This window comes from Spermophilus citellus, assembly GCF_964194105.1.
Source record: "Spermophilus citellus genome assembly, chromosome: 14".
Taxonomy (NCBI): Eukaryota; Metazoa; Chordata; class Mammalia; order Rodentia; family Sciuridae; genus Spermophilus; species Spermophilus citellus.
The window spans coordinates 85125445-85152343 of NC_138194.1; the positions used below are offsets into that span (position 1 = coordinate 85125445).

At 39.5% G+C, this 26899-nt stretch overlaps 1 protein-coding gene across 1 annotated transcript; it reads left to right on the forward strand.

Moving 5' to 3' along the window:
* Positions 1-496: 496 nt before the first annotated feature.
* On the forward strand, positions 497-26554 carry MAL2 (mal, T cell differentiation protein 2). The gene is made up of 4 exons (XM_081265916.1): positions 497-770; positions 14285-14455; positions 21416-21577; positions 24366-26554. The coding sequence occupies exons 1-4, from the start codon at positions 639-641 to the stop codon at positions 24435-24437; spliced, it is 537 nt and encodes a 178-aa protein (XP_081122042.1). The 5' UTR covers positions 497-638; the 3' UTR covers positions 24438-26554.
* Positions 26555-26899: the final 345 nt, after the last annotated feature.

Here is a 26899-nt window from a genome sequence, read left to right on the forward strand (position 1 = left end):
CAATCCGTGGGACTCCTTGCAGCCCCTGCTGGGAATCCACTGCCAGCCATTAGTGTTAGAGCTGAGTCATTTGACTCCAAAGCTCCAGGTTGTCCCAGGGTTTTTAAAATCCGTCTAGAGTTCCAAATTTAAAATATACCCCACTCTGGAGACCTAGAGTGTACCTTCTGAATCACAGCCACAAAACCTGTCTTTATATGACGAAGTGAGGAAAGTGGGAGAGGACCCCCGGGAAGCGGGTAGACAGGTGGAGAAAACAGGTGGAAGAGGGTAGCAGGCAAGATAAAGAGCAGGACAGGGCTGTAGAGCCGCCCTGGAGAGGCTGCTGGGAGCACTGGGCGCTGGCCCCAGAGGGAGGGGACAGGAGTAACTGGGCAGGGAGGCGCGCCAGGCAGCGGCCACACCTGCGCACGTGACCCGAGTGGGCACCAGGGCTGGGGTGTGCTCACCTGAGCCCACGTGACGGGGCGGGGTCTCGCCGGGCCGGAGGGCCACGCAGCCACGCCCCTCCCGCGCGGCACGCCCGGACCCCGCCGACCTGAGCTGCGGCGGCGGCGGCGGCGGCGGGAGCCCGGGAGGCGGAGGAGGGAGGCGGCGGCGGCGGCGGCGCGCGGAGACGTAGCAGCGGCAGCGGCAGCATGTCGGCCGGCGGAGCGCCAGTCCCGCCGCCCCCGAACCCTGCCGTGTCTTTCCCAGCGCCCCGGGTCACCCTGCCCGCCGGCCCCGACATCCTGCGGACCTACTCGGGCGCCTTCGTCTGCCTGGAGATTGTAAGTGGGGCAGCCTGGCGAGGGTGGCTCCCGGGGAGCCAGGACCGAGAGCGGCATCCTTGTCGCCCACCCACGCTGACTCCCTCTGCCTCCGCCCTCGGCCTCCTTCCCTTCGAGGTGGCTTTTCCTGCGCCCCTCTTGGGGGACCTCTGCAGGCTAGGCGCAGCCGCCTGAGCCCTCTTGGCCGGCACCTGTTACACTGGCACCTGCTCGCCCGCTGGCGACGGAAATGGCCTTAGAGAGCGAGCAGGCAGCCCGGTAGGGCAGAGGATTAGGGACTTTGGGAAAGAGAGAGGTGTTTGGGCTTGGAGGCGCCTTCGGAGACTCAGGGTTTGGCCAGGGGCCGCGCATTTGGCCTCGCCTGTTGCTAACCTGCCATTTTGTTGGGTGGTGCAAAGGTGTACCGAATACTGGGTGACCCAGAGGCTGCCAGGATGTGGAAAGCGGGGGCGGGAGGCACCAGGAAGAGGAGGAGGGAGGCTTTAGAGCTGGGCATGTTTTTACCCCACTCACCCTTGCCATTATTAGTGCACTTTGGATTGGGGAAAGGAACGGGGCGCAGGAGATAGGGCAGGGAGAAAGGTGAGGTACCTACGATGCAGTTGGCAGTTTCTAATCAAGTGGGCGTGAGAATGGAAAAGGAGTGGTGGAAGCGTGGCTGGCAAGTACTTCTCTGCCTGCCTCTGCACCTTCTCCCTTCCTAGGGTACCTACGAAATTCCAAACCTTGTCAACACACTTGGTTGGGCCTAAGTAAAGGTGGGATCACCTAGCCTTTGGTGCCATCAACCTTCTTGGGTCCCTCGCTTGAAATTATTAAAAGGAATTTTATGGAGTTGGAAGGTTTTGAAGCTCGTTGTGGACAAGAGGGTAATGTGCAAATATGAATTGGGCAACCGAGGTTGCATCATGCCCTGAGAATGGCAAATAAATAGTGAAATGTTCGCAGTGCCTTTCCTGAATGCTGGTTTTGTTTGCTCAGTTTGGGGTTTTCATATCTTCCCCCATCCTCTTTGAGTTTGCATAACCAGGATTTGGGACACTTCGGTTTCACTTTTGTGCCTGGGGGGGCTGGAACACCTTGTAAGCATTGGTTTTCTGCCTTATTATGCTAAGCCACTCTAAGTTAAATTTAGCTCAGATTTTAATCTGAAGGAATGGACACTAGTAAGTTACAGGCAATGCCATCAATAATCATATAGCGACTGTTAGGCTAGTGTGAGTTTGAGTTCGTAGGGAGTTCAGAAGCATCCAAATGCTCGGGGATAAGGAACAGGCATCCATGTGAGAAGAACAGGAAGAGTTTGGCATTCGATCAGCTGCACAGCTGTGAGAGGGAGACACTTTAGAACAGCAAGATCTGGGAAGAAAGATTTCATAGACTCTGGGCTACTTAAGTTCCAGGTTCTTCAAACCCCCGGTGTTTGCCTAACTCTTTTAGAAGTTTCCACCATATCCACATTCTACCCATACTGGAATTTACAGAATGTTCATGTAAATATACTCTCTTTCTAAATTTCAATTAGAAGTTAACCTTATCCTAAGCAATAATATGAATGGAACCTCAAATTTGATATTCTGGTTATATGTTTCTGATATTTATTGATAGCTTTATACAGTTGCATATGTACATAGAGAGATACATATATATGTATATGTAAATATATGTATATAGGGGAAAAAAAGCTTATCCATGTGCTACCAAGACAAATATCACCTCAAAAACAATCTACGGTCATGTGACACTGTCAGAAACACTGTCTAATTGTGGGAAGAGGGTGTGGAAGGTGACTTATTCAATTTCCCTTCCTCTACCCCATATCTTTCTTTTTATCTAGCCCAGTGGTTAGTTCTCAATTCTTGCTGTACTTAATAACTTGGTGCCTTTTAAGGTTGCCAGCCCAGACTAATTAAATCAGAATCTCTGGAGGAGCACCCAGGATCAGCTCTTTTTTTTTTTTTTTTTTTTTAAGTTTCCCTGGAGATTCTAATACCCAGTCATAACTGGGAACCACTGATGGAGGCTTCCTCTAGGCTCTACAAAGAAGACAGTTGTAGGGCTAGGACTGTGGCTCAGTTGTAGAGCGCTGCCTAGCATGTGTGAGGCCCTGGGTTCAACCTCAGCATCACATTAAAAAAATAAATAAATAGAATAAAGGAATTATGAAAAAAAATTTTAAAAAGAAGACAACTCTTTTCTTGAAAATTCATTCTTCACTTGCCTGAATTTCCATTGCTCCCCATCCTAAGAAGGATCCCAGACTCAAAGAAGTATCTGGTCCATTTCTCTTATTCATTTCCTCTGGCTTCTTACTTAGATAGAACAGCTTCACTTCCAAAAGCCATTTTAATGTGCTTTTCACATTTTGTGGGGAGCCATTCTGACACGTGATTGGGTGACTCCCGTTAAGGGCCTGAGGCACTCTGGCTGTGTCGGAGTTATCCCAACCCTTTCCTGATGAGAGAGCCCATCCGTGTGGGGGTGTGCGTGACCACTGACCCTGGAGACCCAATCACTGACCCTGACCTTGGAGTACAGCCCCCCCTCAACCTTCATTGGATGGAATTCTCCCCTGAATCTCTTGTTCCCCCAAATAAAAGGCTACTCTGCGGCGTGTTCGCTCTCTCTCTCTCCTGCTAGCCCAGAGTAATCCTCGCTGCCCTGCTGGGCGGCTGGAGGCGGGGAAACAGGGAGGCGAGCCGTCTCGGACCTAGCAATGTAAAATAAGGTACTGTCTGTGTGTTTTATTTTGATCTCTTCTAACTAACTTAATGCCAGAACCTCATTAATGAAACCACTGCGCAGGCCGCGTGGTAGAACATTTCATGGTCAAACATCTTTATAAGTTTAAATCTTAAGTCTCTAGTACCTGTTTTACTTGCATTTTGCTTCCCTCCACCCTCCTCCAATAAAAAAGGATCAAAATGTCCCAATGAAACTAGTGACCTTAGAGAAACAAGAGACCACATTGGAGCCAAACTTGTTGCTCCTTCTTGGCTCTCATCCTTCTGAAGTGCTTAAGTTGTTGGATTATGTATCTCCAGGACACAGAGATCAAGGCTGCATTATATCCCTCTGTGTAGAATGCCGCCTTCAGGGATGTACAGATGGGAAATAAGTAACCAATTTTGATGCACCTTTGTTCCCAACTTTCTCCATACTTTCTACTTTCCTGATTTTTTTCTGACTCCCTAGTCAGTCTCCCATGGCTCCTCTTTAAACATTCCTCTCACTGGAAATTAAATATGCGAATTCCTCAGATACTCTACTAATAGTAAGTGATCTCCATTGAGGGACCAATTATTTTAGTATCTGCCAATGTTTCTGGGTATCTCCAAACTCCTTATTAATTTTGACCTCCCATTCAGGTCCATTTTTCCCCAGGGTTTCTTCATTTATGTCTAGTTGCCCTCTGAATCTTAACATGTGAAAACTCTATCCTTTGAAGATAGACTAGACTGTCAATAGGGTTCTAAGCTAATGATACCGTGATATTGCAGTTCCATTGTCAAATTCACCAGTTAACTTTGCTCAAAGTATTCAATCCCAATCCCCTTTATTATATTTCATTCACATCTTTCAGGTATAAGCCATTTGTTGGAAAGATAATACAAAAGATAAATAGTGCCAGCCTGCCAGAACCAGCTAAAGCAATTTATAATGCTGGTTTCAAAGATGAAGAATATTTCACCCTCATATGCATAGTGTGGTTTTTTGAAACAGGTATGTTCCACTTCTGGATAACTAAATCACCAGGCATTTGATTTTTGGCTTCAGCTATACTTAACCAATGCATGCTTGCCACGGAGTTTACTCCTAAGTTAATATTGCAAAGCCAAGCCTTTTAGTTTAGGATAGAAAACATCACCTTTAAAAGTTATCATTTTCAAAATTTCTCCGTGTTTCTTCAGGGAATGTTCTCTAAATCATTCATCAGGTGTTTGCTGAGTACCTAATGTATGCAAGACATTCTTATTGGAATAAAAATGTTAGGGCCTTCAAGCCCTGGTAAGCTAGTTGAAAGGATATGCAGGAAAATAGCTTCCACTTGGGGAAGAAAGAGATCCACGTTGGATGTGGACTATCCTAAAACATTTCCAGACAGGCCTGTAAGAAAAGTACATTGGAGCAGCTTTACTATTGAACTGAAGAAAATTATTTAGAATTCCTGTTCTCAATGAGACTGTCTTGCAAAATGCACTAGAAAGATTGAACATAAGAGTATTAATCATGAAAAAGAATAGAAATCACTATTCAGTTTATTTTGTAGTTTCATTGTTCAGAAAACTGTCTACATTCCCCAAGTTATTCATTCACATTTCTCCTGATGAGAGAGACTGTAGGACTGTTTTTCACATGCTTAACAGCAGTGTTTGATGCCAGTGATTTTTATTTATTTAACATAATAACATAATTAAGAATAGACCTTCAGGCCTTCCTTTATGCCCTGGAGATAGAATACATAATGTAATTCTTGCCCTTAAAAAGATTATTGTCAGTCTGGCTTGGTGGCTCATGCCTATAATCCCAGTGGCTCAGGAGGCTGAGGCAGAAGGATTGCAAGTTCAAAGCCAGCCTCAGCAACTTTAGTGAGGCCCTAAGCAATGTAGCCAGAACCTGTTTCAAATTTAAAAGAAAAAAAGGGCGGGGCTAGGGATATGTATCAGTGGTTAAGCATCCCTGGGTTCAATTGCTGGTACAAAAAAAAAAAAAAAAAAAAAAGAAAGACAGATAGAAAGATTATTGTTTGGTGGAATATAAAGACAAGAAAGAATTACATTGGTATATATGAAGTGTTAAATAGGTTTATGAAACTGGGTGTGGTGGTATACACCTGTAATCCCAGCAGCTCAGGAGGCTGAGGCAGGAAAATCACAAGTACAAAGCCAGCCTCAGCAATTTAACAAGACCCTGAGCAACTCAGCGAGACCCTGTCTCTAAATAAAATGTAAAATTAAAAAAAAAAAAAAGAGCTGGGGATGTGTTTCAGTGTTTAAGCACTCCCGGGTTCAATCCCCAATACCAAAAAATAAATAAAAAATAGGCTTTTGAAAATATTGCAGAGGAGCAGGGTAGACAATGTGGCTACTGGAGAGGCTGGGACAACCAACTTTAATGGTAAATTTGAGTTTAGTCTTAAATGATGATCGGCACTTCAATAGACAGAAAAAGTGGGGAAGAGAACTCTAGGTGGAAAGAAGGGCATATATGAAAACCTCAGACACAGAAAGACAATGCATGGAGTTCTAGCAATTGTTAGTTTAACATGGCTGTTTTGAAGGTGGCAGAAACAGAAGGAAAAACTACAAGCAGGGTTCAAGTTGAATTTTGCTGGGGAGTAGGAGGCCAAGGCATTGAACTTATTCTGTGATGGGGAGCTGATGAAGGACAGGGATGAACTTAGTCAGACTTGTGTCTTAGTCATTTTTAGTGAAGTTTGATTGTAAAACACAGAGATTGAAGGCAGGAAGATCAATGAGGGCGCCTATTATTATACTTTGGATAGATGGTGCTGAGAACCTGGAAAAGGTCCAACGAAAGAATGCTGGAGAAGAGAGAGATCTGAGATTTAGGGGGCCAACCATGTATGTAATGATTGACATGCTCCTAAATGATACTAAATCAAATTAGAAGATGTAACTGAGAGGAATAATGCCAGAAAACAAATGAATCTTAAAGGATGATGGTGAAGGGGAGGAACTAAGAGGCAGGTAGCATCATGCAGATAAATCTATACAAGGGATCTCAGGTTATTTTCAACCAAAATCTTTAACTATAACCTAATACATAAATATTTTGATGGGTAGAGTTTTCTTTTCTTGGCCAGATAATAAATTTTAATTGGAAAGGGATGTTGCACGTTTACTGTGGTCAAGAGGGACTGTCTGTGTTCATGTCTGCCTTTCTAAATGGGTTTTACTCCTATAAGTAAAATTCTTCCTTTGCTTGCATGTTAAAATATCTCCATCTGTGTGATGAGAGCCTTTACATTTTCATAAGAGAAAATAAGCAAATTACTTTTCCACAGGTTATCATCAGCAATTGTTTGCCCTGACCCATAGCCCTATGAAAATATGAAGAGTTGAAATTTGGAAAACTTTAAACCAAGTTGCTGAAATGATTGACCTTGAGCTACATAGGATAAGGTCAAGGAAAGGAGATTTGTTTTGTATAGCCCAGTTGAAAGGTACCTGATATAAGAGCTGTGGACTTGGCATTGATACAGCTGAATGGAAAGGACCATATAATGACAAAGGATACGAACAGGATTGGTGTGCACAGTATCATGCATGTGCAGTAAAAAATGTTATGCATTTGTTCTGTGGTGCATACTGAATAGTGTATGAGGGTATTATGGAAGAAGGCTAGAGTGGAGAAATGCTGTGGCCAGGTTATGCTCTTGCCCAACTCAAAATGCAGTAGTTCTCCCCAGCTAGCTACAGTTTGACCTGAATTTCTTTCATGATCTATTGTAGATAAGAGGGACAAGTCCTTTCATAGTCATCCTATATGACACTCATAACTTTGATATAATAGCATTCAGCAAGAAGAAGGTAAAAAGAAAAGGGGCAGTGATTTGTCCGGTTCTTGCCAACATCAGGGCGGTGGCATGCAGGAACACTACATGATAACTAGTTATGAACATGAAAAGAGAATTTTGAAAAAGGAAATTATAAAAAGAATATATAGGAGGCAGAACATATTTCTCCTCTGTAATATGGGTTAATTTAAGGTTAGCACCTATTTAAGTAGCTGGAATAGAAGTTTGGGTCAAATGGGGAAGAAGAAGGTAAAACACATAATAGGTCTCTCAAATGTATTTCTAATGTAAACCTAAAAAGCAAAAGGTATTTTTCAATTAGTCTATTTTGTTCATAGGCCTGTTCTCTATATGTTTTTTTGTTGTTGATTCCCGGAATTCATCTTTACTTTTCTTAATTAAAAAAACAAAAAACAAAAACAACAACAAAAAAAAACTTTCTGACTTCTACCTCTAATTTGGACTGGTCCCCATCCCAGACCAGTCTGGATGGAGTCACATGGTTACAGGAGGGTGTCAGGAGGGCAGGTGGCAGAACTTCAGACCTATCTGCATCAAAAGTTCCCATTATTACATCATGGCAATTGCAATAACAGTGGGTTAACTGGGAAAATTGGGGGCCCAAGGAAGATTGAAAATGAGTATCATAGACTTGCAAGAGATGCTGCCTTTCCAGAACTTTTCACCCCAGTTGCCTAAGATCTGTGGCAGGTGGTGGTGGTTGCCAATAACCACTTGAAAATTGAGAAGTGCATGATCCTGTTTTACTAGTCTTCTTGCCTGTTTTTAAACACTTGTATTATGCCCAGCTGGCTACAGTTTGACCTGAATTTCTTACATGACCTATTGTATATAAGAGGGTCAAGTCCTTTCATAGTCATCCTATATGACACTCATAACTTTGGTATAAAGTGGGCTGGGCTCTGGACAGCTGTGTGTTCCCAGTATCCCAGGCTGCACTTCTGGAGAATTTTCTTGTGGAACCATTTCTTACACACACTGAATGGTTTCCATTCATTTCAAGGAGGGTATAACTGAATGCCATATGTAGAAAGCACTGTCCTGGGTTCCGAGCTTTCAGAGCTGTTTAAGGCAATGTCACCCAACCTGATCTCACAACCCAGTGGGCAAAAGACATGTGGGGCCATGATTTCAGTCTAGTTGTTGCGAGTGCTAAAGAGGATACATGCATCAGTAGCCACTGAAGCACCAAAGGATGGCATCCAGCAGGGAATTCTTTCTGGAGTACTTGGTGATGCAGTTTAGTTATACAGAAAAACTCTTGGTGGGTACATGCTAGACAGAAGGTTGGCCAAATAAGACCAGTTCTGTGTACAGAGAATGGGATGAGGGGCAGAGGCTAGAATACCAAGCAAAGATGGTAGAAAATGGAGCACTGCTGGAGAGAAGGTAGGCTTGGGGAGGGAAGCAGAATTATTCTCCAGTGTTGTTACCCCTGGGCTGCAGCTACATTGGGAATGAGTTTACGCTTTTGTGGCCTGCCTTGTGAAGTTTCTACCAATTATTATTTTGTATCTGTTGACTGAAATGTGTTTCCAGCTTTAAAAAAAAAAAAAAAAAAAAACCTTTCACAATACAAATAGTAAAATGGAGCTAATTGTAGACAACCTTTTTTCTAGATGATAAGTTTCTGACTATATTAAAAGCTTCTATAACCATGTTTCAAGAGTGAGTACCCAGTAAGCAAGCATCCACTAAAACAGGAGGGTTTAATAAGTAGGTAAGGTATTCTGAGGTTTTAGAGGGCCACAAACCCCTTTGTGACTCTGATTGAAGTTGTGGACTGTGTCATCAGAAAAAAAATGCCAGTGCACTTCTCTACCTAGTTTTTTGTGGTCATGGAATCACCGGGAAAATGAATAGAAACCCTTCTTTAAAATGAACACTAAACCATGGGAGAGGCCAAGGGAATAATGTCAAAAGCTTAAGCTCTGGAAACCAGTTACTGGGTTCAAATCCCAGGTCTGACATTATGAATTGTATAATTTAGAGGAAGTTATTAATAGCTATGTCCCTCAGTTACCTTATCTGTAAAGTGGGAATAATAATATTATGTTTCAGGGTTTTGAGAATTAAGTTGATAGAAATAAAACCCTTAGAATGGTGCTTGGAACATAAGATCTCAGTAAATGTTAGCTAATATTTCTGTTATCATCGTTAGCTTCACCCTCCTGTGTAAACTCCAGAAACCAGACTGGGAGACAGTCTGGGGGTTTCTTTTTCTTTTCTTCCTCTAAGCTTGCTGGCAATTCATTCTCCCTACAATGGAATGATAAAATGTCTAATGTGTAGATAATAAGAGAATTAGAGGAGCTTATGTTCTCTACAGAAAATTCTAAACAATGAAGTATTTTTCTTTAGAGGTGTTCTTAACTAGTCTCTTCTACCTTCAGATTCACTTACCTTTGTCTATCATCATTCCAAACATTAGCTGAAAATAGGTCTGAGTAGAAATTAGCCTGTTTATTTAGTATAATAATAAAGGGTACATGAAGAGGTACTAAATTACTTAGAAAATTATTAGCTAAGATGTCAGTGTGTATAAAAGCAGATTATTAGGAAATTAGTGGCATTGGAAAAGAAAAAGGGTTTTTGCAAAAGAAATCCTTTGGGAGCCTAGGCAGGTCTTCCAAGTAGGAGACGAGTTGAGAAGTCAGTAATTCAGGCAGCCAGTATGGTTAAGAGTTGCTTCCTGCCCAGTACCATGTGTTCCTGGGGGCTGGGCGTTTTTAACAGTTCAGTTTCTAGTTCCAACTCAGAGGGTTCAGCTTAGTGTGTCAGTGGATGAAGCTTTCACTGGTTTTCTTATGTGAGGGATTAAGCTAAATCATACCTTTCTGGTTTGCCAAGGCCAAACTAAAGTGACAAATATATATTAAACTATAAAGAAGATCAGTTGCTTTAAGAGTGGGCAGCAGTGTAATGATTGCAACTCAGAATGTATCTGAGTACTTGTGTGTACTAGGAGGGTTTTAACTTTGCATCACATGAAAGTAGAGTACCTGCCTTATCAGAGCTACTCGAGGTCTAGAGTCCTGAGGCTGATTCGGTTCCTTAAAGCATTTAGCAGCTTTGTGCATGACTGTCTCACTTTTTAGGACACTAGAGAGCAATAGAAGGCAGTGTAGGCTAAAGGTGAGAATGTGGAGTTGGATGCAAGATGAGAACAACGTGGGTGAATCATGGCATTCCAAATACCTTTCTTCATGCTGTGCACACTCTGCAGTTGCTATGGTACTTTATCAACTCTTCTCCCTCAGATTTTAACCATTTGGTGCTCTGCTTTTTGCCTTTAGAAACAAGGCTTCTCTGTTCAGAATCATCTCTCCTAAATGGAGACACTGATGAGTGCACTCTATCTGATGAATACTCTGAGCTTACTGAAGCCCAGAATTCAGAAAAGCAGCAGTAATCATGAAAGCTCACTTTGCAATGTTGGGGCCAGATTGGGAAGCTTGGGAGGAAAGTTCACTTTTGTCAAAAGGAAATTATGAAATAGGGAAGAAATAATTGTGTCAAAGCCATAGTGACTCATCCAAGCTTCTTGAGGCTCCTGAAAGGAAGAAGGCTCTCCATGGTGCACTTAGCTACATTCTCTGCCTGTCCTCTGTTGTTTGATGCTAGCCTTTGAGCAGGACTTGCACCTGGACTTTGTAGACTCTCTGACTTAGAGGTGGTGCATGTGATTACATGAGAGAAAGGGAGGGATGTTGACGTGCTTCTTCTCTCTCCTCTTTCCATGCAGCACACACACCACAGATGAGGAGCAAATTGGGTCACTTTCCATGTAAGCACTGTTTCCTTTCCAAGCCTTTGAGTTGTGGGAAGAGCTGTGATTTTTTAGAACAATTGGACAATTAATCCAGACTGTTGTACATCAGGGCCTCCCTGTCCAAGCCCAGGTCTGTCTTGAGGGCTGACTCCTGCTGTCCTGCCTCCCTTTCCTGAGTCTTCCTGTTGCATTTCCTCCCAGCCTCCTCCTGTCTTGCAGAGCTCACTGTGCTGAGCTCTTTTTATAGCACTCACCACAATCTGCTCCTGCATCAGATTAAATGGTGTCTATTTCTCCCTTATTTAGGACTTCTGGAGCAAGAGTCTTGCCTTTTTTTCCCCCTTGAATGTTGTTCTCCAGTGCCTATCAGTAGGTTTGGGGCTACCTTTGCCGGGGTGTAGTCCACATTTATTAAGTGTTGTGTTATTTGCAAAGGATTATTTATAAATGTGAATTTATCACAATCCCTGAATCATAATATTGTGCTTATGTAGTTAGTCTGCAATAGCCAGTTGTTCTTTATCATCTGTTAGATTGCCACATAGGTTCTTAGTAAATGATTCTTGAACTAATAGATATTTAGTACTTATGTGCATTTCTCAAATCACATTTAAAATAATGTAGTGAGAGCATAAGAAAAGACTACCAGAAAGGAAAATCTAGGATAAAAAGAAAGATTGACCCATTAAAGACATTCTTGTTGCCTTTAAATATGTATTAAATTGCATAAAAGTGTAGAAATTTTTTTTAATCGGGAACAAGTTTATTCCTTTCATAATCAATGAGAAGAGGATAGCTAAAATTTTAATATGCAATAATGTCATCTTATTTAGATTTATTTTACAAAATATTCTGGATTGATTGTTGATTTTTCAATTGAAAGTAGGACTTGAGGTGTACTATTACTAAAAGTATAAATTTATTAAACTGGTGCTTTAATTATAATTTATTATTAATAATTTCCAAAAATGTTTCCTCAAGCAATAATAAATTGCTGAATGGGCCTCTTTTAAAACTTAAATCAAAATTTATTTTTTAAAAATTTTAATTCTTGTGCAGTTTGGATGTTATCTACATACTTAAGATAAAGATGGTTATTATTTTTTAATATTTGGAGCTCAAACTGTTCTCATATAGACACTAGTGTGTTTGTTCACTAAGTAAATATTTGAGAGCATTCTGTATGGAAAAGGAAAGAGAGATTCCCACCTGCCTGAGGCAACCTCAGGTCAGTTGTATGGCTGAAGTTTTTGTGTTGTTAAGTGTAGCATGGTACCTGACTAATGGTCAAGAAAGGCCTAACACGTAAAGCAGCATAATCTGCCCATAAGCTCTGTCAGTGCAGGTGGAGTGCAAGCCAGGGGAACTCAAGTACAGCATCTCAATGGTGTGACAATCCCCCCAGAGGGAGAGTGTCCAAGGGGAGGGAGGGACAACCTAGCAAGAACTGGAACTCAGGAAAGACTTCAGATGATGGGCTCAAGGTCAGCTATGAGTGGCAGTTTCTCAGATATGTGCTGGAGGGAGTGGCATTCTGGTCTAGCAAGTGGCAGGCTACTTAGATGTACAAAAGCCTTGGGTTTTATTCTTTTTCCTATAATACAAAATGTGAAGGGTTTTGTGGCATTAGACAAGGATGAAAAAGGTCACCAAAGCCTGGGATGCTGTGCACAGGACAGGACGTGCCCTTTCTTATTTTAATGCTGGAGTGGAGCCCCGTGGTCTTGGAGTTCATCGCCTTCACTCCCACTGTTTCCTCTCCTGTATTCTCTCACTCAGTCCTACTTGGACAAGCGAGAAATCTAGGTATTTTCCTTATCTGTTTTTTTTTTTTTTGTCATGTCCCAGATTTGACCCATCACTATCATCAGGCTACTTCTACATCTCTCTCTAATCCCTGCACATCTCTTGGTCATCAGTGCCCTGGTTCTGGTTTGCACACTGTTGTTATCAGTCTTCTGTGTGGTCCTCCATCCCTCCATCCTTTCCTCTCCAGCCTGTTCTCGTGCTCCAGCCAGAGAAAATTCTAAATGCAAATCTCAAACATACTGTTTCCTGCTTGATTGTGGCCTGCCTTTGGCCTGCCTAGCTCCTTGGCCTGACTTTCAGGCCCCTTCTGCTAAGTCTTCAGCTAGGATTCTCATGTGGTATGGTAGACATTGCTTCTGCCATGCTGAGCTCTGTTCTTCACCTGAACCCCACTCTGGCAGCTCTCACCCCATCATCTCAAGACCTGCTGAAATACCCTACCTTCCCTCTGCTTGACCCTCAGCCCTGTCCTTGGGATTAGTGCTTATAGAAAGTGTTTCCTGGTTTCCAAATCTAAATCTAGAGCCCTTGTTATGTGGACCTATCCTACCCAGTATTTACCCAGTTGTGACATTTACTGAATAGCATTGTAATCACTTGCTCAGTTATACCTTTCCTATAATAGGCTGAGAGTTCTGTGACAACAGAAACCAAATGTAGCTTCTCTGCCATTTTATTCCTGGTCTCTAGCACAGAGCCTGACATGCCACAGGTATTTATTGATGATTTGATCAATGTAAAGTACTTATTCCAATGTCCAGCACATTGTAGATAATAAATAATGGTAGTTTTATTGCTTATTATCATGTACAACAGCTGCAACTATTATTCTCTATATAGGCAATACTATCAAATATACAAATAGGTCATGAGAAAGACCTGGATGTGACAATGGATGTGAAAAATTAGAAAGTTATAGTTCTTTATTCGTAAACTCTCTAAGACTTGGTGAGAGCAGAAGGCAGTTTATCATGATTTGAAGAGTAGCTACAAGGAGAAGAAGTGGAGACCAAGCAATTTGTAAAATGTTTTCTGGACATGAGAGTCTATCCACGGGGTAGTAGTTAGAGAGGCAGTGGGATCAGAGGAATACGTTTTTAGATGAAGAGAAAATGCTGTGCATGTTCCTGGGCGAAGGAGAAAGCCCAACAGAGAAACAGGTGTGGAGTTGGATCTGACCTCCAGGTAGAAGGACTAGTTTCACCCCAGGCACCTTTCATGATAGAGAAATGATGAGCAGAGAGGTAGGAATGTGTGGTTCTGGAGAAAGGAGAAAAGTGACATTGATAAAAAGCAGATTGAATTTTGTTGTTTAAAAGGTATTTTTTAAAGCAAATCCATTACATTCTTTCATCTTTTTTTTTCTTTCAGCTGCTCGGGGGTCTCGTCTGGATTTTGGTGGCCTCCTCCAATGTTCCTCTACCTCTGCTACAAGGATGGGTCATGTTTGTGTCCGTGACAGCTTTTTTCTTTTCTCTTCTCTTCCTGGGTGTGTTCCTCTCTGGCATGGTCACTCAAATTGATGCCAACTGGAACTTCCTGGTAAGGAGTTTCTATTTTAAATCTATTGCAAGAAAATGTAAGAGACTGATTGATATCTCATTCTGTTTGGAAATGCCTGAGTCTGTCTTCTGTTTGTTACCATCTTTAGGAGAGAATGGGTTCAGGCCATGGGTGGTGCTAAGGTGCCTCCTGCTTGCCTTGATGGACAGCAGAGTCCCAGTTTGTGAAATTCCCATTTAGTGGAGCTGAGAAATCAGTCTATTTCTCCTTTATGGCTCATAAATGAAACAGGGTTTCATTTCATGCAACAAATGAGTTTCATTATAATTATTGAACAACTGAACAGATGCATTTTGAGAACCAAATGTTTTCACATGTTTCTTGAAATTTTCCATTGATTTCTGTTTCATATATTTCAATATATACAGTGGTCCCTCAGTATTCTAGGGGGATTGGTTGCAGGCCCACCATCAGGATACTAAAATCTATGGATGTTCAAGTTCTTTATATAAAACGGCACAATATTTGCATATAGCCTATGCATATTTTCCTGCATATTTTGCCATCTGTAGATAACTTATAGTACAAGAATTAGTAAGGTATAAAAAAAGTTTACAATCACATTTTTTAAAATCATGACACCATTAAGTTGTACCAAATTACTTTGTTCTCCTGTGTCAGAGATGTTTTCATGATTGTGTCACTCATTCTCTGGGACTTATTTTAGGAAGGCCCAGCGCAGCCTGATTTCAATCCATGGTGCCAGAGGTATCATGAAATTCATGTAGAGCCCCAGGAAATTTCGATCACACTTTTTTAAGTTTTAAAACTTACAATCAGACCTTAAATCAGGCTTTATATATGTTCTTTCCAAGTATAATAACATTTTGCTCAGCAGCTCTAGGACAGATGTTATAGGAAAATATCCCCTGTTTAATTTATAGAGCATGAGGAGAGCTGTATGTACTCTGTTTGTTTCAGCAGCTCCTTTATGACTCATAAATGAAACAGGTTTTCATTTCATGCAACAAATGAATTTTATTACAATTATTAAACAATTGAACAGATACATTTGAGAACCAAATGTTTTCACATGCATTTTTCACATGCATTCACATTTTTCACATGCATTCACATGGTGAATGTGACTGCTTGTTCATCCCAGGGGCAAGAAGGGCAAGTGGCCCAGCTTAGTGGGTGCAAGGATTGCAGTCCTTCACAGCCTTTGAGCTTGGGTCTGGTTTGCTTAATAGCTATGTAACCATGGGAAAAATAGTTAACATCTCTAAATTTTAATTTCTTTTTCTAAAGTGGTCATAATAATACCTGTCTGACCAGAGGCTATTAAAAAATAATGGAAGTAATGAATTACATAGTGTTTCCTTCTGTCTGGATTACAGCAAGCAGTCAATAATTCTAATTCCTTAAACACACTGAGGCTTACAGTTTGGAATTTTGAAAGTCCTTCCATTTCCATTAAATTGCTAATGTAATCTATTTCTACATTTTTGCCCTAATTTCTCATTATTAATGAGAAAATATTTCTAATAGTCATGAGATAAAGATCTAAAGTCCCAATCAGATCGAAGATAGAAGCTTATTCTTCTCTTTGTAAACACCTGGTTTTTCCATAATAAGTATAAGAATGAATCAATCTCCAATTTTGGCAAGGGCCACCGGGTTCTTTAAGTATCACACTCATAGATATTAGGCCAGTTTCTTCTTCTGTAGTGCTATTGGTACTATTAATAGTCACTGTCCCAACCCATTTGCCTCTTCCCAAAAGCTCCGCCCACCACTCTGACACTTCCCTGGACCTTTCTGGATTCCCCAATTGCCCAGTGTCTATAGGAACCTGCAGTGGCCAGCATTCTGTCTAATTGTCTTTCTAATTGGTTGATGAACATTACTTAATAAAGGTTAAATATCTTGAAAGTATAATTCCTGGTCTTATTAGATCTATATCTCTATAGTCTTTTTTTCCTTTTGCTTGTATGAAGTCTTATCTTTGGTATTGAGTACAATCATGCATTTGGTAACTTTTTATTTTTCCTAAACCTGTATTTTCTGCCCATTTGTATGTAGCATTATATCTGAGGTTCAGAAAATAAAATGTAAGAGTTTTTGCTATATTAAGTAAACCACTATATGAAAGTGACAATTGAAATTGGAAAGATCTATCAGTTTGTGCCATAGGACGCCTGCCAAGTTTATTCTGTTTTTTTTTTTAGTTGGAATAGTCCACTCTTACTGAAGCAGAAAATTGAACAGGTTGAGGATCTTTTATCCAAAAGGCTTGGGACCAAAAATATTTCAGATTTTGGGGCTCTTTGAATTTTGGGGTATTTGTATATTGAAATGTTTACTGCTCAAAATGTTTCAGATTTTGGAGTATTTCAGATGTCAGATTATCAAGTTAGGAATGTTTGACTTACAATAGCAACACACACCACATAGTACAGTAGATGTTGTGGTTTAGGGCTTGTCACATGGTAGACATGCTTTTCAAGGAGCTAACTCCTGCCCCCTGAGAGTCTATTAAATGCTTTCATTTTTGGAAACAGGGTTCCTTTTGATAGGTGTGGTGGACCATATCTATAATCTTAGATACCCAGGAGACTGAGGAGGATGGCAAGTTTCAGGCCAGCCTCAGCAACTTAGTGAGACCCTGACTCAAAATAAAATTAAAAAGGGATGTAGATGTGGCTCCATACAGAGCAGTTGCCTCACAAGTTGAGGTCACTCCTTGTTTGTTTTCCTCTTAGGCATTTTTCTTCTTTCTCATTCATTTTTTATCACATTGATGGCTTTTGGAAGGTTTCTTATTACATCTTGTACACACTCAGCCAGGAAAATTTTTGAGCCACACTTATCATGCAGTCAGCACCAGATGGTAACAATTTTTAATTGCTACATTCTGGAAATGTTAAAGATTAATTGCTCAAAAAATAATTATTTTCTCTTGTGATAATATTTTAATTCTAACTGTATAACTTGCATTTTAATAAATAATTTACTTCCCATCAGTGTTTGTTATATGACACTGTCTACCATATTCCTTCTTATTGATCATACAATTAAATTCGTATACATAGTACTAGATATGTTCAGTATTTTTCTCAAGCTTTCTAACCTTAGCATAACTGTTGACATGAAAGTACAATATGTAATAACATATATTAAAATCTAAAAACTTGCCCTATTCTAATCCAGGGAAGAGACGATTTTGTTTTGAAACAGTTTGTTGGGTTCTTGTTTTTATTTTTGTTTGGTGGAAAGGTGTTAATACCATTGTTAGCCTTACTTTAAAGAAGAAACTCCATATTTATATCCTCCTTTTCTTAGGGAGGTGATGTTCTGATTTTTAGAAAATTGAAAGGAATTATTTTAAAATCCTGTATAGTTAAACATGCTTCCCAATATTCCTTCTAAGTAAAACTGGCACACATTTGATCAATTTCCAATATATTATAAACATTGTCATTTAACAACTTAAATGTCCTGAGCCAGTTTTCTGCCCCACATCCATTTACTTATTTGACTTTTAGGACAGCTCTTTATAGATAGCAAGTATCACTGTCTTCATTTGTACAGGTGAGAAACTTAAGTTCACAGTGACTGCTGTTCCTTTTCATGCTGATCTTCTGTAACCAGGATTCCCAAATATATAATGCTGCTGTTTTTATTTTATCAACTAGTTAGTGAAGGTTTGACCCTGGACAGAAGCACCTAGCATGGGCTGAAGACAGGAATGTGGGAGAGAGTCACTTGTTGCTGAAAAGATCCAAGCTGTGTTTAAAGCTCAGGTTGTCTAAGACAAATGTGATGATAAGAGGGCTGTATTTAGGGTGTGTGAGCACTGAGAAGATTGGCAGAGAGGAGGCCATGTGAAGGAAACTCAGAGAGGGACTAGGGTCATCTACTAACGAGGGCACACAAACAGTAGGCCCTGACCAGAGCATCAGCAGCAGCTGGAAACTTGCCTGAAATCACAGGTTCTACCCAGACCTGCCAAGTCAGAAACTCTGGGGGTAGAGCCCACTCAGTTGTGTTTCAACAAGCTCTACAGATGATTCTGATGCTTGCTGATATTTGAGAACCTCAGGCTTACCATCCATGACCTGGGTGGTCCAAAACAATGTGTGAACCTTGCAGAAGACCTTCTTGCACATGTCCCACACATGAAAGGGATTGGAATAAGATGACCCAGGATGGCCAGTGATCAATGTGCGTGTAGCTCTCCGAGGCTGGTCAGGAGTATTTTCTGATACCCAGCCTAGAAATACAATGGTGTAGCAGGCCTGTGGGTGGTTCTCGAAAAGTTTGCTGTGTCAGACAATGGCAGTAAAGGAATGACTTACATAATTCATACATTAGTTAAAATTATGTAAGGGCCAAGAAGGAAAAGCATGTGTGTCATCTCAGGCCCACTGGAGAGCAGACTCCGATGGATTTAGAAGTGCATGAGAAACTTTTTGTTCCTTTGTGCATTTTTGTTTTTGAGGGGGAAAGGAAGAGAGGAAGGAAGAGAGGGAAGGAGGGAGGGAAAGGGAGAAGGGGAAGAGGAGGAAAGGAAAGAAGGAAGGAGAGGAAGGAAGGGAGGGCAGAGTTTCAGTTTATGATATTGTCTTGGCCAAATAAGGGAGAAGCTGCAGAGCACAGCCCACCCTCTTAGATCTTGTGCTGGGCACCAGTGACCAGGCACCAATGTCCCCCCTGTGCTGTGATTTGTTGGGAGCTGCCCAGGAAGAATGTGGCCTTGGCTCAAGCCCCCTGGCACATCTCAGGTCCACTGAAGCTCAAGGTGTGGAGTGTTTCCTAGGAGCCAAATCAGGCCAAGGTGGCCAATGTTCAAAGAGGTAGGAGGTAGTGAAACAGGCACGGATTAGATCACACGAAGTTGCCAGCTGCGTCACCGCATTTTATCTTTCCCTTTTAAGATAAAAGAGACCATTTCTAAGGATCCAGAAATGAGGATCCTTACCCTGTTAAGTAAATGCCTACTGATCTCAAACATTCTTTCTCAGTTTTTATTACTAATGAATATCTAGCTCACTTACATTGAACCCTAAAAGTAGTAACATTGAAATTTGAATTTTGACCTTCATCAATGAACATTTGTTTAATAACCACACAAATTTGAACCTCTCTCCTTTGCAGTTGATATGTGGCCAGTATATAACATTTTCCTTATATCTTTCGAAGGTATTAGTGAGTCAATTAATTAAGTGGGAGTTTTTTAATAGAAAATAGCTTTAACATCGTGTCTTTGTAATTCTCACCCCTGATTAGTTTGTCCAAGCTGATTCTTCTCAATGTGTAAGAACAATTCCAGTGAACAGTGTTATTTGCTTCATGGACATGTTTTAAAGAACCAGGGCAATAATCCATTTTGTGAGACTGCTTTATCACTAATAGGAACAGTTTGATAGAAAACAAAACGAACTTTGAACCCTCATAATGTGGTTGGTAGAAATGTAGATTAGTACAGTATTAATAGAAAACAGTAAACAGGTTTCTGAAAGACTTTAAAATAGATCTCCCATAGGATCCAGTGTTCCCACTACTAGGTGTATATCCAAAGGAAGTGAAATCAGTTCCTTAAAGAGATATTTGCACTCCCACGTTCATTGCAGCATTATTTACAAAGGCCAAGGAATGGTAAAGAAAATGTGGTGTACATACACAGTGGAATACTATTCAGCTTTTAAAAAGAAGGAAGGAAATCCTGTAATTTGCAACAACATGGCTGAACATGGAGAACATGTTCAGTGAAAGAAGCCAGACACCAAAAGACAGATACCACACCATCTCACTAATATGTTGGATCTAAAAATGTTGAATTCATAGAGGAAGAAAGTAAAATTGTGGGTAATCAGAGGCAGTAGGGGAGGAGAGGTTGGGAGATGTTGGCCATAGAATACAAAATTTTAATGAGGAGGGATAAGTTTAAGATATCTATTGTAGAACATGGTGACTATGGTTAATGACAATGTTTTCTTGAAAATTGCTGAATCAATTTTAAATGTTTTCACTAAAAAAAAAGAGGATGGTACGTATGTGAGGTAATGCATATGTTAAGTAGCTATTCCACATAATGTATGCATGTTTTAAAACATGTTGCACAGAATAAACAATTTCAATTTTTCAACTAAATTACTATTTTAAAAAAGAAAAGAAAAAATAACCTTTGTGGGATTGAACTGTACTCTCCAAAAGTTTTGTATGGTTTTGACATAGTCATTTGGGGTGAAAAAAGAAAAAAGAAATTCTTTTGTAAAATGTATATAATAAATACTATTTAAAAGGACTAATAATGTATATGAAATATGTTATATATGAGTACTATTAAAAGTAAAGAGCAGTTATTGGTGGTATATTAATTCGGGTAAGACAATGTAAATTTTAAGAGTTATATTACACATTAATTCTAGCAACAAAATGACCTAATATTTCTCTACTTTTTGTAGAGTATGAGATATATAGTTTTGAATGGAATATATTAATATATATCATATATTATATGAATTCTCTGAATTCAATGATTTAATAAGTCTGCTGTACCTTTCAGTACATGGAATAATGACCTAATGATAAAAATAATTGCTCAAAAATAAAGTAATTATGAAAATATAGAGCTATAATAAAAATAATGTCATTTACTGGTATTTTACTTGAACTTAAAGGTAGCATGTTATTCCTTTTATGGTAATTAATATTGATCCTTATATATCTTAATCCAAATTAAAACAATATATTTTATTTTAAAATTTCATATATCAGAAGATTTGCCACTATATCAAATAAAATGGGTCCATCAATTTTCATTTGGAGTCTAATAGCCTGACATTGCTAAAAGCATCCAAAACAAACAGTAAACATAGTTAAGATTACTTGATTAGTTATTCTGATCTTTCTGAACTTAAACTTCATCACTTGAAATAAGGAATAGAAAAAGTTCTTCTTCTAATTGTAGATGTCTTTCCCCTCCTCTTTCAGGATTTTGCCTACCACTTTACAGTGTTCGTCTTCTACTTTGGAGCCTTCTTGTTGGAGGCAGCAGCCACCTCTCTGCATGATCTGCACTGCAACTCAACCATAACCTATGGCGTGCAGCCCCTCCTGAATAATAACCAGTATAACATCAACGTAGCGGCCACAGTAAGTGTTCAATGAGTACAGTCTACCGGCACCAGCCTCCACTCTCCAGGTCTCCAAGAAACTCCTCAGGCCACAAAAGTCTCTTTAATAATAGCCGTCAACATTAAACCTATAATAGCTGCTTAGCTGAACAGGGACCCTACAAACAATATACTGCTCTCCCCTCAGTGTTGTAGATGATTAAACTGAAGCACACCAAGCCTGACGTTCATGTAGAAGGACAGTGAGTCAGTACTGCTGGACCTTGCACAGCACAGTCTGCTTTGTAAGAAGAATCAATTGTGTTGTCCACTTATTTTAATTTTCAGACATGATAAGGGAGATTTGTTCCTGGCTTTGCTCTTTAGTATTCTGTAATGTTTTTAATTGAAAATAACTTACCATGGACCTGTCATGTAGCAGGTAATTTGCTAGGGTTGAGGTCAGGATGAATAAGTTGCAATTCCTGCCATTGAAGAGAGTGCAGGTGAGCAGGGAAGGCAAGGAAGCCATTACAGTGGATGATGGCCAAGGGAAATGTGTTCTGTAGGGAACTCTTTAAAATTTTTATCCTCTTTAATTCCTAGTATGAATTTGTCATTTTGTGTTCATATAGGGAATTTGAAGAAATGATATGTTTTTGTTTCTATAGATAATTTTTTTAGACTGTCACAAGTGGAAATTATTTCCTGAAATGCCTTGATATTGAACAGATTATATAGCAAATTTAATGACCCTAGTATTTTACTGTTTCACCCAGGAAGCCTGTAAACAACCCCATACGCACCATGTAGTCATTGAAATCTGCTTGGAAGAGCACTTTATGATAGAACTTTCTGGAGTAATAGTAGCTTTTTATATGTGTGCTATCCAATATGGTGTCCACTAGCCACATGTGGTTATAGAGCAATTAAATTAGCTAGAAGGACTAACTGAATTTTTAATGTGACTTAATTTTAGTAAATTCAAATTTAAATAGCCACCCATGGCCAGTGGCTGTCCAGGTTGAACAGCACAGGTCCAGAGTCTGAGTTTTGAGGGGTAGAGGACAGATGATTTCAAAAACTGTGATAATTTTCAAATCTGTTAGGATTTTCAAAAATTCATTAAGTGCCTACAATGAATTACACTAAAAGTAGGATTACAACAAGAAAAAGTCATGGTTCTGGATTTGAAAGGGAGACAATTTGGATGGATAATTTTAATATTTTCTTTTTTAAAAAAATAAAAACATTTTACTTAAGTCTTAAAACTTTGAAGGTGGGGGAAGCGGGCCTTGAATGTAACCCCTGCTCTGTTTCCATAAAGTCACCTCTACCCACTTCATCATCCCTGAGGGCAGAATGAAATCTTTGGAGTCCCTGTAATCCAAAGCTCGTGGTTGGAAAAACATCAATTTTTAACAATTTCACAAAGCGAAGTTCAGGGACCAGGAGTTGACATTATTCCTTTCTGTTAGTCCTCAGCCCCACTGGATTTTCCTTACGTGTTTCTTACTTCCAGTCCCTCCCTTTCCATGGTGTCAGCTGGATCTCACTACCTTCTCTGGGATCATTGAGGTAGCCCCATTTTGGTCTGTCGATAGCAGCTCTAAGCTCTGACTTTGACATGAATAGTAGGATCTCAAATAGGTGAAGAGGAGCTAATGTCACCAGGGCATACCCTTGCCCTACGGGCAGGCCGTGTTTTCAGAGCTCTCCGAAGTGTAATTCTGCTCTGGCTCAGCCTTTTCTGTTACTTTGCCAGCTTTCCTTCACTTTTCTCTCTGCCTAAGAGAAGCGGCCTTAGTAAACCCAACGCATGCTTCAAGTTCTACCCAAGTCCCATTTCATCCTCACACTCCTAAGTAAATCTCTAGTTCCGGAGTGTGTATAGCACTGGCTTGTATCATTTGTTCACTGTGGCATTTTATTGCATGCTTTTCTTTTTCTTTCAGTATATGTACCTAATGATTCCTTTTCGTTAGTAATAGATATTGAAATCAATCGTTCTCATTCAGAGGATTATGTGGAGATTAGAAATTTATGAGAAAAATAACAGAAGGAGGGTGGGAGAATAGTGGAATGGTAGTTGAATTGTGAAAATGTTCTATAGGTGAATCTGCTATTCCTTCCCAGAGCTGTAATTTCCTGGCTAAGAATCCTAGCACAAAATCATAGTATATTATCATACTGAACTGCTTTGTCCTGCAGTTTTCTAGGGATCATAAGCCCCAAAAGCTGAAGACAAGATCCACTGTGTGTCTGTGTGCCCTGAATGCAGTGAGGTACACATGGTTGGTGCTGACGAAATCCTCACTGAACCCTAAGGATTCAGAGGAGGTACATCTGGTGCCTGAGGACTGTTTCCCACATAAGATAGCCAGCTCAGTGATCCTGGGTTCTCTTCATTGAGTTGTAAATAGAAAGCATTCGATGTATCCCCAGGTTTTGATACTTAGTGTCTTTGTTGGCTATGAATCACTATATGAATAAATAACTCATATTGAATTTTTTAATACAATGCCTGGGGTTTTATAAATACTTAAGAAGTAACCCCCCCAAATATAAGTGAACCCAGTAGTGAGCAAATGTCCAACATAAGGCTGTCTACTCATGAGAAAAGCACCAGGGGCTAGAATGTTTAAAAAGAAGGGGTAAGGGTGTTAAGGTTAAAACAATGGCAAGTCACCAAAAAGATTATTATAAACTATTTCATAAATGCTGAAGTATATTCAGGTAAGTCAGTCTTCAAGTCATTGCCCCTTAGGAATGCATGTTCTTAAAGTCAGTTATGAACCTGATATTAGTTTTCATTTCTTTCTCCTTAGGTTTTTGCCTTTATGACAACAGCATGTTATGGTTGCAGTTTGTGTCTGGCTTTACGAAGATGGCGACCGTAACACTCCTTGGAAACTAATAGTTGTGTGTTAGTTTCATTTGTCTATTTTGTAATATGTCCGATCAATTTGTATGCTGTGTTATCCAGATATAACAACATTCCAAATATAATCTGTTTAGTAAATAGAGAAAATCTTAAGTGCAAGTTTTGGTTTATTTCCTGGGTGGAATTTTAATTTTATTATGATATTAAGTGGAGAAATAGCCTTTCATTTTATACCTCTTTACAATTAAAATTCCCATAATGTTCCTAAAATATGCAGAGATCAATCATGAAAAAGTAGCATCCCTTTTGTTTTCTCAGTCACCTGAACCTTAATATTAATAGATTTATAATCCTCCCTAAAATTTACACATTTCAAAAAGGCTTCCCAACTGAATTCCACCTTTTAATGTAAAAGAAGAATTGGACACTTTTTTCTACAGAGAACTAGATGGTCCATATTTAGGCTTCATGCATCATACATTCAGTCTCCATCGAGATTATTTAGTTCTGCCTTTGTAGCATGATAGCAGCCATCGTCAGCATGTCAGTGAATGAATGTGGCTGTGTCCCAATAAAGCTTTGTTGACAAAAACAGGGGATAGGCTACATTTGGCCCACAGGTATGGTTTGTCAACCTCTGGTGAAAAACCTTAGTTATGTGTTCTGTATTTTACTGAATTGATCATGAAGGTTTATAAACCTAGTTAGACAAGCCACATGACATTTAGTCTCATTATGCAACAATCACACTGCCTTTTGTTAATGGTCAAATACTTACCCTTGGAAGGACATGTAGCTTCTCAATCTAATTCTAACAGGGTCTTGGGTATAGGGAAAAGTAATTTGTGAAGTGAACCTTACTTGCTTAATCTAACTAATGATCTCATAGCTGAGCAAGACTCTCTCCCGAGTGTTCTTCAAACAGGATCCCCAGAGACCATTAGTGACAGCTGGAACTGGTATTCACCTACTTATGTCTTACTTTGGTTTATTTATGCTTCAGATCACAGTTGTTTGCCAGGTGCATGAATATAAAAATATTTATATATGTGAAGCTTTTTCAAATAGAGCTTTCTGAAGACTTAACTTTTTACTTCTAATTATTTTACATTACTTTTTGAATAGAATATTAAATATAGCATAAAGTTGTAGATTTCGTGTTTTGCTAAGAGCCCAGATATCTGTGTTGTTTTTGCATTGGTGACAGACAAAATCAGTTGAAAACAATAGCACAAAAAATGAAAAAAAATGATATAAAAAAAATTAATCTTTTAGAGATACTGGTCATGGAAACATACCAAAATGGCTTGAATGGGACTTGGGGTTAGACCATGGCTCCCACCATGCTCTCCATGCAAAGTATGTCTGTTGCCCTAAGAAGGTCACCTTTGGGAACAGAGGGCTTTGGAATTGCTTTATTGTTTTAGCCCTCTGTATTCTGGCTGAATCGCCCACTAGGAGTGCCATGTATACATTGGGCAATTGGATTTCATGGAATATGGAACAACCATGAATGAGTAGCATGATCAATTCCCAGTGATCAAACACTATTTATCTGACAATCCCATAGTAAAAAGAGCCTTGTTAGAGCTTGGTTTGTGATAAAATCATAAAGATAAAAGAGATGTTTCAATATATAGCTTGAGAAAATCAGTCTTATGACTTTATGCTCATATCATTTCTATAATATCTAACTTCCTTGATTTTTCTAGGTCCATACCACACACCTAAACCTGTATTATGAATTATATATTACAAAGTCATAAACGTGCCATAAAGATATATTGTATATTCTACTTGGAATCATTTGAAGGTAGTCTGCTAGAATTTAGTGGTGAGATTTTATTTTTTCCCCCTAAGGTATAACAGGCTATGCTTGGTGGCATTAAATTAAATGATTTCATTAAAATGTGTTGGTGGCACTTTTGTAAATGGACTGCTTCTAGATCTTTAAGAACCAAATCTAAAACGCCTAACTGTGAATACTTAGATTTGTAGATTAATCGCATTCTGGATTTGTGAGTTGAGTGATAAAGCACTTGAACAAAAATTATGGCATTTAAGAATTTCTTTACATAGCTGTAAAAATGAGAAAGTGTTGGTTGGTCTTAAAATCTGGTAACTCCACTATGAAAAGAAATTTATTTTATAAGTGTTATGACTCTAATAAAGTATTCATTTGATAATCTCTTTGGTCATCTATTTCTTATACTATTCACTTTGAAATTCAGTTAAAGGTTTGATATAAACTTGATAGAACTTCTAGACTCATAAGAGTTCTATTTTACACATTGTATGTAAAAGAACCTTTAAAAAAGTGAGTAAATCTTTTCTCCTTGATGAGGCAAGTCTTTGGAAGTAATAGTGAAAAGGAAATTCAAATGAAAACTCTACTCCATTTTATTCAAAGAACATTTATACAGTTCACTATATGTATCATGCAGTTGCTAAGCATTTTTTTTTAATATTAGCTTTAAT

What these genes read in the sequence shown, in the direction of transcription:
- MAL2 (XM_081265916.1), top strand. Translation starts at nt 639, where the DNA reads ATGTCGGCCGGCGGAGCGCCAGTCCCGCCGCCCCCGAACCCTGCCGTG. An exon ending in CCTTCGTCTGCCTGGAGATT is followed by an intron (nt 771 to 14,284) that starts GTAAGTGGGGCA and finishes TTTTTCTTTCAG; the next exon opens with CTGCTCGGGGGTCTCGTCTG. An exon ending in ATGCCAACTGGAACTTCCTG is followed by an intron (nt 14,456 to 21,415) that starts GTAAGGAGTTTC and finishes CTCCTCTTTCAG; the next exon opens with GATTTTGCCTACCACTTTAC.